This window comes from Diplotaxodon limnothrissa, linkage group LG7 (genome assembly GCF_057381915.1).
Source record: "Diplotaxodon limnothrissa isolate DT_005_m linkage group LG7, D_limnothrissa_male_GT1.1, whole genome shotgun sequence".
Classification (NCBI taxonomy): Eukaryota; Metazoa; Chordata; class Actinopteri; order Cichliformes; family Cichlidae; genus Diplotaxodon; species Diplotaxodon limnothrissa.
Genome location: NC_140602.1, coordinates 57,121,752 through 57,136,151, shown reverse-complemented (window position 1 = coordinate 57,136,151; position 14,400 = coordinate 57,121,752). Strand labels below are relative to the sequence as shown.

The window sequence follows — 14,400 nt, the reverse complement described above, 5'->3', positions numbered from 1 at the left end:
AGACGTGTTTTGTGTGTAATCATTGGTTTGTCTCTGTAGTAGGTAAAAAAGCAAAAAAACAAAACTTTTTTTAAGAGGGGGGAAGGAGCAAATAAAAAATGGTTTCCCCTGCAAATGCGCTTTACTGAAACGACTGCTTCCTGAACAAACCTGGTTAAAATAGTTTGAATTAAAACCCCGTGTCTGGAGTCATCTGAACTCACTAAGGGAAGGGTGAGAAGGAAGAGAGCTGTACCAATCGTGGGAGCTCTCAAGACTTAAAACTTGGAGGTGGTGTGTGAGAAAACTCAACAGTGAGGTCATTTCTATGTTTTTGGGGGGTGGGGGGTGGAGAAAGAATAAAAAAAAATCAATCTACGACGGTCGTTCAGTGACTTGGCTTTGTTCTGAAATAACACAATCCTGATTATCTCTTTATGACAGAAAAGCAAACTAATTCTTCAAAAGAATTCTAAGATACTGGCTTAAACGCATTTAAACTATAATCAACCTATTAAAACACACGTGAAAATTCTATATGCTACCTACACGAGTGACTAATATGAGCCAGGTTGGAATGTAGATTGGTGATTTTGCTGGGTCATAAATGTCAACTCAAAGTCATGCAGATTGGTTATTATTATCAGTAATGCCATGAAAGTCATACTTAAATACACCATGCAAAACAAAAGTCCAGGCATTTGTTGAAAAAAAAAAAAAAAAGCATAGCGTGCAGGTGTGCAGGCATATTGGTCTGTGTGTCTTTTGTTTCTTCTCTCTTCAAGTTGGTTTTATGAAGCTAACCTAAAAAAACAAAAACACAAAGAAACTGAAAGAAACACCGGAAACCACTTGCGTTTTTTTTTTTTTTTAGTTTTACATGTGACACAACTAACAGAGAGCCATTAAACCCAGTCACATGCTTTATTATACTTTAGAAACAAATATTGAAAATGAAATGCAATGCAAATGCTGTTTTTAAACCAATGAATCTATTTATAAATGAAAGAAAAATTACTTTCAAAAATTAAAAGAAGAATTAAAACCCCCACCGGGATCTGCTCACGCTCTCACCCACTCTCTGTGTGTCTTCCGAGAATAAGCCTCGCTTCACTGAGCATGTGCGAGAGGAAAACAAATACTGTTTCCATTTATTACAGTCATCACCAAACAGTGGTTGCTTAACACTACCACGATATTTTCATATAAGAAAAGCTCATAAAAGTTCTCATAAGAGTTTGACACTGTTTGTTGGAAATATGAAATTTCCACATCCAACAAGATGAAAGGACAATCATTTTTTAACTATCTTACAGTCTTTTCTGCTCAGAAATGTTCTTTAAATACAATAAAGGTGAAAGGGAATTACGCCTAGCTGGTTTATATGATTATAATGTTGTGGCTGTGAATATGTTGTAAGATTACAGGGAGTGCAGAATTATTAGGTAAATGAGTATTTTGTCCACATCATCCTCTTCATGCATGTTGTCTTACTCCAAGCTGTATAGGCTCGAAAGCCAACTACCAATTAAGCATATTAGGTGATGTGCATCTCTGTAATGAGAAGGGGTGTGGTCTAATGACATCAACACCCTATATCAGGTGTCCTTTCCTTTGGCAAAACGGGTCAAAAGAAGGACTTGACAGGCTCAGAAAAGTCAAAAATAGTGAGATATCTTGCAGAGGGATGCAGCAGTCTCAAAATTGCAAAGCTTCTGAAGCGTGATCATCGAACAACAAGCGTTTCATTCAAAATAGTCAAAAGGGTCGCAAGAAGTGTGTGGAAAAACCAAGGCGCAAAATAACTGCCCATGAACTGAGAAAAGTCAAGCGTGCAGCCGCTGAGGATGGAGTCAAGCTCAACTCCCAGTCCTACTGCCAGTTTCTGGAAGACACCTTCTTCAAGCAGTGGTACAGGAAGAAGTCTGCATCCTTCAAGAAAAACATGATTTTCATGCAGGACAATGCTCCATCACACGCGTCCAAGTACTCCACAGCGTGGCTGGCAAGAAAGGGTATAAAAGAAGAAAAACTAATGACATGGCCTCCTTGTTCACCTGATCTGAACCCCATTGAGAACCTGTGGTTCATCATCAAATGTGAGATTTACAAGGAGGGAAAACAGTACACCTCTCTGAACAGTGTCTGGGAGGCTGTGGTTGCTGCTGCACGCAATGTTGATGGTGAACAGATCAAAACACTGACAGAATCCATGGATGGCAGGCTTTTGAGTGTCCTTGCAAAGAAAGGTGGCTATATTGGTCGCTGATTTGTTTTTGTTTTGTTTTTGAATGTCAGAAATGTATATTTGTGAATGTGGAGATGTTATATTGGTGTCACTGGTAAAAATAAATAATTGAAATGGGTATATATTTGTTTTTTGTTAAGTTGCCTAATAATTATGCACAGTAATAGTCACCTGCACACACAGATATCCCCCTAAAATAGCTAAAACTAAAAACAAACTAAAAACTACTTCCAAAAACATTCAGCTTTGATATTAATGAGTTTTTTGGGTTCATTGAGAACATGGTTGTTGTTCAATAATAAAATTATTCCTCAAAAATACAACTTGCCTAATAATTCTGCACTCCCTGTATACTGGATGCAAATTAATAATGAGACCTTTGGATGGAAAATATTCCTGCTAGTGTTGTATATAAGAAGAAAAGTCAGATTAGGAGCCATAACAGGAGCTGGAGGGTTGGGCCAACAAAAAAAAGAAAAAAAGAAAAAGAAAAAAATGCTGTTAGACTGCTGTAAACCTATCCAAGAGCCACCTTCTGCACACTGTGAAAGGACACTCTGTCTCTGCCAAGTTCCCAGCCTGGCTCCAGGTTTTCATACATAAGCACAGCTTTATGTAGGAGTGACCACTATGTGAGCACAATATAAACACAAATATTTCAGGTCTTGAAGCTTGATTCAAGCAGCTAGATCAAGGGCCTTATTCACAAAATATCCTTGGACTAAAAGTCGATTATGACAGATTCAGTAAGTAGGTAAGTAATTACGTAAGGAGTAATTTGATCAAAAAATGTTGAGGCAGTCTTTGTAGGCAAATGAAGGCAATGAATGAGAAAAAAAAACTCGTATTAGACAACTCAGCATCTAGCTACAGCTCTGTGAAAAAGTATTTACCTCCTTCCTGATTCCATAGCTTTGTTTTTTCATAAATGTTCGCACTCAAACCAAATTTAATATTATACAGACATAATCCAAGTAAATACAAAATGCAGTTTTTAAAATTAAATGGAGCAGTGTGGTTATTAGCACTGTTGCCTCACAGCAAGAAGGTTCTGAGTTCAATTCCACCACCTGGTTGGGGCCTTTCTGTGTGGAGTTTGCATGTTCTCTCTGTGTAAGAGTGGGTTCTCTCTGGGCACTCCAGCTCCCACACATGTCCAAAGCCATGCAGTAGTGGGGTTAGGTTAATTGGTAATTCTAATTGGTAACTCATGAATGTGAGTGCGAATGGTTGTCTGTCTCTATGTGTTAGATGTGCAACAGACTGGTGATATGGTGGCTGGGATGGGTGATCCTGACAAAGATAAGTGGAAAAGAATGAATGGATGATATTTTTTTAAATTATGATTTCATTTATTAAGGCAGAAATGCTACCCAAATGTCCTCTCTTTGGATGTTATCAGATGTTATCTGTCCATTCAATGGATGCTTGGAAAGACAGAAGAACCCAGAAAAACATTTAAAGAACTGCAGGCTACTCTCACGTATGGTCAGTGTTCATGATTCAACAATAAGACAGACACTGATCAAAAATGGCATCCATGGGAAAGTTCCAAGGAAAGTACCACTGCTGACTAAAAATAACACAAAGATTAGTCTCGCATTTACAAAAAAATGTCTTGATGATCCCCAAGACTTTTGGGAAAATATTCTGTGGACGGATGAGAAAAAGTGGTTTTTGAAAGGATGAGAAGTTTTTGAAAGGTTTGAGTCCCGTTACATCTGGGGTAAAACTAACACAGCATTTCAGAAAAAGATCATCATATCAACAGTCAAACATGGTGGTGGTAGTGTGATGGTCTGGGCATCCTTTGCTGCTTAAGGACCTGGGTGAATTGATGGAACCATGAATTCTGCTCTTTACCAGAAACTGCAAAAGGAGAATGTCCAGCCATCAGTTTCTACCTTAAAGCTGAAGCACACTTGGGTTATGCAGCAGGACAAAGATCCAAAATACCGCAGTAATAAATAAATAAATAAATAAATAGAATGAAGGTTTTAAAGTGACCTAAAGAAAGTCTGGACTCAAAAACGAATGGAAATCTTTGGTGTGACATTAAACAGGTTATTTAAGCTCCAAACCCTTTAATGTAGGTGAATTTAAACAATTATACAGACCAGTGGGCTAAGATTCTTCCACATTGCCATTGTCATTGTTATCACCCAGTTATTGGGTTTAGGAAGCTTTTTTTTTTTTTTTTTACATGGGGCCAGGTAAGTTTGAATAACCCTTTTCCCATAAATAAATGAAATCATAATTTAAAAACTGCATTTTTGGTTACTTAGATTATCTTTGTCTAATATTTATTTGATTACTAAGAAATCAGGAAGCGGACAAATACTTTTTTTAAAAAAAAATCTCGCTGGGCAAAAGTAGGCCACTACCTTCGTCTTTGAATGAAAAAAAGCAGAGACGTGATCCACATGAACAGCGCTGATAAAAGCCACAGATGCAGACAACGACCACTGATTATTCTTGAGGGCTTGTTTGTGTTAAATAAAATAAGATACACTGTACTACTAAACTACTAAACGGTATAACGGCAACAGCCTCTATTAACTCAGCAGGAGCTTGGAGCCGGAAGCAGGGTTCATACGTCAGGACTTCACAAGCGGATTGACGTCAGTATTTCCGGATCGCCATATTAGTTTCATTACATCAGATCAGGCAATGTAGCAGGCTAAGCGATTTGTGGGAAGGGCACTGTCGCTATGGAAAGGACTCTCTGACCACGAAGAAACTCTTTGTATGTTTACAGGTTTCCGTATAATGCAGAGTAGTACTTAAAATGTAATGAGCCAGGGGGATTAAGTTATTTTGGTGACAGGCTGTAAAATTAGTCAGCGTAGCTAATGTTGACCGATGTTACGGTAACTAGCATTAGCTAAGCTGCGCTAATATAGCCTCAGTGTGTTAACATCTAGGTAATGCTAACCAGGAGTAATGATACCTTTGTGAATCCTATTGTTTAAATCCTTTTGACAGCACTGCGGCGACCGAGTGTGTATATTAAACTTGACGATCGTCTTTCACTATATTTCGCCATCATCACACAAGCTGCATTTTGATTTTAAAGCCGTACAGAAGTCAGTCTTGCTAACTACCAGTGACTGGACAATGTTCTTGTAACGCAGGTGATTCTGGGATCTTGTGTAGTAGGAAGATATCCTGAGACCATGTTGGCACGTCTATTTAGACTTCATGGGTTGCTGGTGGCCTCGCACCCATGGGAGGTAATCGTGGGGACCCTGGCTTTGACAGTATGCTTCGTGTCTATGAACAGCCTGGCAACAAGCAACCAGATGTGCAAGTGGAACCAATGCCCCAAAGTTGAGGAGGAGGTGAGGCTGGTGTGGCACTCTCTAAGAAATGTTGTCGGAGTTTTGTAAAATGGTAAATGGCCTGTATTTGTATAGCGCTTTTACTTACTCCCTATGGACCCCAAAGAACTTTACACTACATTCAGTCATTCACCCATTCACACACATTCACACACATGTGATGGCAAGCTACATTGTAGCCACAGCTGCCTTGGGGCACACTGACAGAGGCGAGGCTGCTGGACACTGGGGCCACTGGGCCCTCTGACCACCACCAGTAGGCAACGGGTGAAGTGTCTTGCCCAACGACACAACGTCCGAGCCGGGGCTCGAACCAGCAACCTTCCAATTACAAGACCAACTGCCAACTCTTGAGCCACGATCGCCCCTGAGGGTCTACACTAATGTCTGTTTTTTTTTTCTTGCAGAAAATCCAGAGCAGTGATGCAGTTATTCTGACAGTCACTCGGTGCATGGCCATTATTTATATTTATTTCCAGTTCAAGAATCTCAGACAGCTTGGATCCAAATATATTCTAGGTCAGTATCATGAGATGTTTGTTGGGTTTTTTTCCCCCAGTTTTGGACAGTAGTAAACACTTCTTCTCACATCATACAGATTTGTTTTGGCTGTATAATCACCACTCATTAGTGGCCACAGTTTTTCTTTTACTACTTTCCAGCTTCAGCTGTTTGAATTGCCATAAAATGTTGTCAGTGGATTTAATATAGAACATGATTTTAATGTATTACATTTTTAACCCCAAACTACTTGGGTTGGTTTGTTTCTTTGCTTTTCATTTAGACTGAAAAACAAATGACTGGCTAGCAAATTTATCATAAAAATACACCAACATTCCATTTCTCCTCCGTCTCCAGGTATTGCTGGATTATTTACAGTATTTTCCAGCTTTGTCTTCAGTACAGTCGTCATCCATTTCTTTGGGAAGGAGCTGACAGGTCTGAAGTAAGTGTTTCCAATGGACTCACATATACGCTAGGAGAGTGGTTCTTAAAGTGGTCTGTGACATATTGAGAGTGTACATAGGCAGTGGATTATTTTAGCAATTAAGTATTCTATTAAATTATTATTCTGTTGATTAACATAGTTAATCCAGTAAGAAACACCTTTGTGTTATTAATGAGCAATAATAAATCTAAGTAAGAAAATAAGTAAGGATAAGGATATACATGTTGTCCCTGTTCGAGGTTATGCAAAGAGTTTCAGTTAGACTGATGTTACATTACACTGTACTTCCTCCTCAGAAGAGGCTGATCTTACAGAGCTTTAACTTGCTGCCAGCTTACTTTGTTGTCAAAAGTTATTACTTTTTCTGTGTTGACTATAGGGGAGGCCTTCTTTCTGCAAATGATTGTTAGTGAGAGGGTTTTTTTAAAATCACTAATCCATGTTAAAACTAGTTGCGTAGCTAACACAGTTGGTAGTAGCAGGATAAGAGGCAGCTAATGTGCTAGTGAGATCAGGTAGACAAAATAGTTAACATTTACCAGCAGGGTGATGTACACATTGTTTCACAATTTTAGGGCAATACATTTGAAGCTCTGCAGCTCCTTTGCATTAGAGACAAGGATTTAATTCAGCTGTAAGATTAAGTTCACTGATCTGTAATTGTAAGATGACACTGAAGGAAAGTATTCCAGGTCACTCCCTGGCTGACACTTGTCTGCTCTCCTTGCAGTGAAGCGCTGCCCTTTTTCCTCCTGCTTATTGACCTGTCTAGAGCCTGTGCGTTGGCTAAATTTGCCCTCAGCTCAAACTCTCAGGTAATTTCGCACATATTTGGTCTTACCATATGTATGAAATGTGGCTTTATTCATATGGGGGACATAAGTGTAAAGCATCCTTAACTAACGAATTGGTCTTGTGTGTTGGGAATAGGAGGAGGTGAGGGAGAACATTTCTCACGGCATGGCCATCCTGGGCCCAACATTCACCCTGGATGCTGTGGTTGAGTGTCTGGTTATAGGAATCGGAACCATGTCTGGTAAGGATTACTGCTGTTTCTCCACCTATAAGCATCATCAGTGATGCTCTGTGTGTTAGAAATATTGTGGTTATGCTTGATCGAGTAGAAAAGCAGAAGTCAGCTGTGTTTCTTCCTTTTTTCTAGGTGTGCCTCAGTTGGAGATCATGTGTTGTTTTGGCTGCATGTCTGTTCTGGCCAATTACTTTGTCTTCATGACGTTCTTCCCTGCCTGTGTCTCTCTGGTGCTGGAGGTGAGATGTGTATGCAACAATTTGGAGAAATAAACACAGATAAGATAAGGAAACAAGTTGCTAGAGTTTAACTGTGATATATTTTTTTTATTAATATTTTTTGTGGTCCTGCATATTTGTGTGTAGCTGTCAAGGGAGAGTCGTGAGGGGCGCCCCATCTGGCAGCTGAGCCACTTCTCCCGTGTGCTAGCTGAGGAAGAGGATAACAAGCCCAATCCTGTGACTCAAAGGGTTAAAATCATAATGGTGAGTTCCCATCATCTATGGTGGGGATGTTTATTTAGATTAGTCTTCAACATTGTGTATTATAAAGCATTTTTAGGTCTGAATGATGATGCCTGTGTGATGTTGTCTTTCAGTCTCTGGGATTGGCTTTGGTTCATGCTCACACTCGACTGACAGCTGAACATTCAGGTCAAAACCGCACAGTGGAAGGGCCTGTAGCAAAGAGACTGGACTCTCCTAGCACCATATTGCCTCTTAAGCTCACCAGGTAAACCATGGAATATTGCAATGTTTGTATTATTGATTCCTGCGTCCACTGATATATGACTTTTTCTCTCTCCAGTATCGACCTGGAACAGGTGATAACCCTCGGTCTTGCTCTGATTCTGGCCGTAAAGTATGTATTTTTTGAGCAAGCAGAGACAGAGTCCTCGCTTTCACTCAAGAGTACCATTATAAGCTCCACTCCCAGTCCGAAGCCCTGGGTGACAGAGGACTGCTGCATGAGGTCCCTCCCAGCCCTGAAACCCCAGAAGACATCTAATAGTGTTTTGGCAACCATCCCTACCTCTTTAGCAGCTGCTTCAGACGTGAAACTTTCCTCTGAAGCTGACATATCATTTAGAGAAGAGGGTGAGACTCGTAGCGGGTGCTTCTAGCTTTGATAACGCGTGTACCCAGTGATGAAGATGATCTAACTGCTGTGTTTTTTCATGTGATTCCTCTGCTGCAGATGTGATTCAGAATGCATTTTGTGGTACATCTTCTGGGGATTCTCTTGCTCAGACACAATGTGCTCCTCCAAGTGTTTGTACGTCGGAGCCCCGAAGTCTGGAGGAATGTATGGCCATCCTCTCAGATTCTCAGGTAAGTTGTCAGGTTATACTGGAAGCACAATACAAAGCTAGATATATGATGTTCTGTGTTCCTCAGATTCTTCAAAAATATCACTGTTTTGCCCACGATTCTTTCCAGAGAGGTGCCCATTTGCTGAGTGATGCAGAGGTGATGAATCTTGTAACCCTGCGCAAGATTATGAATTATAAACTTGAAGGTGTCCTTGAGACTCCAGAGAGGGGCGTGGCCATCAGGAGAGAACTGTTATCATCCAAACTTCCTGTTCCCACTGCCTTGGCTTCTCTACCTTACAAAGACTACAACTACTCACAGGTACTGACAGTCCTTTTAAAGTGTAGTCCTGTTTATTCTTGGGAAAAATGTTTATCTTCAGTTGTCAGTTTTAAATCATATATATATATATATATATATATATATATATATATATATATATATATATAAATATTTATTTTTTTTTTTTAAATCAAATGTTTTTATGTTCATTTTTTCCTTTACTCTGTTCTTAGTTGTGCTTAGTTTGTGTTGTCTTTGCCTTTTAGGTGATGGGTACTTGCTGTGAGAATGTCATTGGCTACATGCCAGTGCCAGTGGGAGTGGCTGGCCCTCTTCTGTTGGACAAGAAGGAGTTTTATGTTCCTTTGGCCACCACAGAAGGCTGCCTGGTAGCCAGCGCCAACCGAGGATGCAGGGCACTTTTTGTAAGTGTGTCTCGTGTGGAGCCCTGAGGGAAGAGTAACTATCTTTTCAGTAGATGCAAATAAATAAATCTACAGGGTTTGTAGATTCATGGAAAAACTGACAAGTCATAGAATTTGGCAATGGCAGTCAAGAAAGATTAATAATATAGAAGGTTATGTGGTTCAGTTAGCATGGACTTAAAAAACTCTATATGTAGTAAATAATACTTCAGTGTTTGGGCGGAGGAAACATCACTGACCAGAAAGTCATGTGTAAATTTGTGGCGTGCCAGGAATATAATGTCTGATGTCTGGCCACTTGTGAATAAGTCACAAGTCTTGATAAGCCAAAGTGCGAGGGCCTTTAATCTGCGTTCTGTCTAATGACCAGCAGGTGGCAGTGAATCTGATTGTCTAGTTGATCTGTGACCTCAGTAAAGACTTTCCTGAGGAGTTATTAGCTTCAGTTGCAGGTTTCCATTGCAGTCAAAAAAAAAAGAGATTAAAGCAGTTTATAGGTTGTGGTGTGGCTCTCTTCTGACTGAGTCATTTCAAAACATCAAGGCAGCAATTGTGAAAGCACTCAGCATAAAACTAGATTTTTGATATCAGTGTGGCTATCGTCCATCCTCTATAAATGGTCTCAGCTGATAAGGTGAGTAATTAATTGCTAGGCTTGGGAGTTCAGTTGATCTTGTTTTTACTTAGCGAATCTGTGCATGTGAGTCATTGTGGCAAAACCCTGGAGAGGTGTTGTGCACTTTGCCCTTAATTATTGGGTCTGTGTGATGTCACTACAATGCTCAAGAAAGATGGTTATTTTAAAAACTAACCTAAATCTAAAAACATAAAGTGTGGTTTGGGTAAAAAACCCCAAACAATTTATGAACCAAAACTAAAATGGTATGGCTCATTGGCAGGTAGTGAAACTGATTTGGACTTTTATCGCCCTCCTATATGCAGCCAGTTTTAGAGGATGTAAGGTCATAAAAAAGGTCATCCTCACTGCAATGGAAAATTATTGTATCTAACTCTGGCTGCTGTTATTTCTGTGTGTGCTCCCTGCTGACAGTGTTTTCTTTCCTGTCCAGCTGAGTGGGGGTTGCATCAGCCGGATTCTAGCTGACAGCATGACCAGGGGTCCTCTGGTCAGGCTGCCCTCAGCGTGCCGGGCTGCAGAGGTCAAAGTCTGGCTTGAGACCTCGGACGGATTTAGCATGATTAAAGAGGCATTTGATGAGACCAGCAGGTCAGTGGAAGAGCTATGACTGATTGATGACTGTGTTTTTGGTACACAGATGATAACTAGTGAGTACTCTTTGTAGGTTTGCTCGTCTGGAGAAATTGTTGGTGGGCATAGCTGGCAGAAACCTATACATTCGCTTCCAGTCTCAAACAGGCGATGCCATGGGTATGAACATGCTCTCGAAGGTATGAGAAGTCTTCTGTAATTCGGTCTTGTTATTTAAATGTTGACTTCAGTGCTGAGTGCTTTCTGTCTTTTTCTTCAGGGCACTGAGCATGCTCTGCATGTACTCCAGCAGCAGCATCCAGACGTAGAGGTGCTTTCGCTCAGTGGCAACTTTTGCACAGACAAGAAGCCTGCCGCAATCAACTGGATTCTGGGCCGAGGCAAGTCTGCTGTATGCGAGGCCACCATTCCTGCTAAAGTTGTGAGAGAGGTAAAAACAATTCAAAGCTGGATCCTGACAAATCTAATGACAGCGGCCACAGTTTCTTCCCCTCCAGTTTTTCTGTTTTTCTGCAGTTTGTAAAATCACCCTTTAATGTTTCCCCAGGTGCTGAAGAGCAGCACAGCTGCTCTGGTGGACCTGAACATAAACAAGAACTTGGTGGGGTCAGCCATGGCTGGCAGTATAGGTGGCTTCAATGCTCATGCTGCCAACATTGTCGCTGCTATCTACATTGCCTGTGGACAAGTAATAGAACCTTAAATTAACACAAAAAAATAAAATAAATACATTTAAAAAAAGGTTTAAATAGTGAAACATTATGTCTGTGGCATGGTATATGATCCAACAAAAAGACATATTATTAAAGAACAAGTATTTGTTTGTGTTGCGGTTAAGGACCCAGCTCAGACAGTGGGAAGCTCTAACTGCATTACTCAGATGGAGGCTGTCGGTCCAGGTGGGGAGGACCTGTACATCAGTTGCACTATGCCTTCTATAGAGCTCGGCACTGTGGGAGGAGGCACCAACCTGTCGCCACAGCAGGCCTGTCTGCAGGTAGTCTCAACTACATGTAACATAGCTGCCATTTGTTGATGCGTTTTTAGGATATTTTTTCCCCTCTAACACCAAACCTCTGTACCTGCAGATGCTTGGTGTTAGCAATCCCAACCAGCCAGGTGACAATGCCCGTCAGCTGGCCCGTGTAGTCTGTGCCACTGTTCTGGCAGGAGAGCTCTCCCTGATGGCTGCTCTCGCTGCTGGACACCTAGTCAAGAGCCACATGACCCACAACAGGTGAGATGTCTCATTCTTTTGGGTTTTTTACAGCAATGCCTGGTCAGATTTGAGAATTTGTGCCGTTTTATTTTCATGTCGTGTGTTTTTTAGGAAAATGAGTTGACATGTCTGTTCTAAGAAGCAAGCGTACCATAACCAGCATCTCCTTTCATTATATGGCTTTACTTATCCTGACTGACAGAGAGCAAAGCATTCACACGAAGGTGGTTAACCACAATCCAATTAGTCAAACCAGAGTTTCCCAATACAGCTGTGTGAATGTTATTGTGAAAGGTGTGTTGCTGTCAGCATCTGACCAATCAAAAACGTGGACAGGCTGCCCGTGTAAAGTCAACGGACTCGTCACTGTCAGAGCTTCATAGTGAAGACTGAGTGATCACAATTGTGTATTCGGCTAAATGAATACGTTGTGTAGTTTTTACAATTAGCCCTCCAGGATAAGTTATCAAAGAAATTCAGTTTACTTATTAGAAGGATATATTTTTGCCTCAAAAGGATTACAAAGGCCCCACAAATGTGTGCTCCAATCCACAAAGAAATACGAAGCAATTTGACCACAAGTAAAACTTTTTTTTTTTAACAAATGCATCCAAACCTGGAAAAAAGGTGATTGTTTACTACACACACTTAAATTTAACATCACAAATCAGGCAATTTTTTCTTTCAAAAACCTTTTTGTGCATTTAAATGTCTAAAACTACATGTAACATCCCTCTCACTTACAAAACCTTACAAAATCACCTGATATACACAGATCACATGACATGCCACATGAGGTTTTGTCATATCTTTAAAGTCTCTTGTTTTCAAATGTAAAATCCAGAGTCTCTACATTTTGTTCCTAAAAAATGTTTTGAAGTCTGGTTTTTCCAAAGTGCATCCAAAATAGCCCATACTTATAATGTATCACCGTTTAAGTTTTCCTTTGTTGATATCTGTTAGTGTTTTATTGTGTCCACTTTGAAATTCTCTTTTTTTGTCTCTTAGATCGAAAACAAACCTGTGTTCAGAGAATACGGCGTGACACTAACATCGATGGGCCGTCGTGATGCGGTTCTAAAAGCGAACCTGTGGACATCCAGATATCAGAGTGTTAATGAACAGAGCCAACATGTGCTTGCTTTGTTTTATTACCTCACTGGTTTGTGAGCTGAGGCCTTAAGTTTTGGTTGTTAATTTCTGCCATTTTTCTGCATCTGAACTTTGTAATATTGTTTGAGAACCTGTTAATTCTGCTACTGATCTTTGAGAGAAGTGCAAGAGACTGATGGTGTTTAGACAAGTAAAATCCATCGTGCTGCACAAGTTACAAGAGTCCTGTGCCTCTGATGGGTCGCAAAGGATGGATGGGATGTCCGAATGGCTTTTACATGAGCTGAATGAAATGAGATCCTCATGCAGTCATCATCATCGTTTTTATTTTTATTTTTTGGGACAAATGGATCTTTGCATTTATCAAAAGCTTGCTTGAGAGAGTGTAGTGGGCAGCTTGTGCTCAGGTTCTGAAAGTCAACTTTATGTGCAAATGTGTTTTTACCAGTGTTGTAGGCACCACTACGTAGATATGCTCATCCCTCCCTGAGTGAAGGTGCTACTGTATACTGTGTATACTGTAGATTGCCCGTGGGTGTTGGAATTCTCGCTTCAATGAATGAAGCTGTTGCCAGCAGAAGGATGTGTTTGGTTCAGATTCTGATCAACTACTTCTACAAGTTTTTGAGGAAAATTGGAAGCCATAATAATTAAACCTTTACGGTACACTGTCATCTGTGGAACTGAAGGACTGGGTATAAATTATCACTGACTGCAGGTCCTGCTCATTTTCAGAAAGCAGTGACACTCAGAAGTGCCCTTACATACAGTATGTTTTAGAAATTGAGCCTTGCGCTGCACACTTTAGAATAACCAATTATGATAAAAGTAAACTTAACTGTCTTATTTTAAAAAATAAATGACAAGTTTTTGTTGACAATACCGTGTTTGTCTTTCTTTAACATTAACAAAACTGGAATCAACACTTGGGGCCTTTTCCAGTTAGCAGATGAACAAACTGAGTCAAATACAGGCTTAAGAGAGAGACGAGGCACTTAAAGAAGCCTGACATGAAATCTATTCTTACACAGTAAAGAAGACTGCATTAGACTTCCAGGAGGAGAAAAGAAAAAGCTTTTTAAAAACCTAATATGGGGGTAAAGCTAAGTTATTTTAATAACTGGTGATTCTATGCACATAGTTTATTCATTTGAAATGAAAAGTAATTTTATGTTCAAATGGGCAGTTTGTTTTTTAAATGCAGTGGATGCCCTTCATCATACAACCCCGAAGGGATTTAGTGTCTCCTCCAAGAATCAAATCAGGACTC

The 14,400-nt window shown here is 40.2% G+C and overlaps 1 protein-coding gene across 1 annotated transcript; it reads left to right on the top strand.

Moving 5' to 3' along the window:
* Window positions 1-4,897: 4,897 nt before the first annotated feature.
* Window positions 4,898-13,999, top strand: LOC146629326 (3-hydroxy-3-methylglutaryl-coenzyme A reductase-like). The gene is made up of 20 exons (XM_085360007.1): window positions 4,898-4,973; window positions 5,362-5,568; window positions 5,976-6,087; window positions 6,427-6,514; window positions 7,248-7,332; window positions 7,448-7,553; window positions 7,680-7,786; window positions 7,913-8,032; window positions 8,146-8,279; window positions 8,355-8,644; window positions 8,745-8,878; window positions 8,987-9,181; window positions 9,409-9,567; window positions 10,638-10,795; window positions 10,872-10,977; window positions 11,058-11,228; window positions 11,346-11,486; window positions 11,637-11,795; window positions 11,887-12,035; window positions 13,026-13,999. Exons 2-20 carry the CDS (start codon window positions 5,404-5,406, stop codon window positions 13,060-13,062), a joined length of 2,616 nt encoding a protein of 871 aa, XP_085216133.1. The 5' UTR covers window positions 4,898-4,973; window positions 5,362-5,403; the 3' UTR covers window positions 13,063-13,999.
* Window positions 14,000-14,400: the final 401 nt, after the last annotated feature.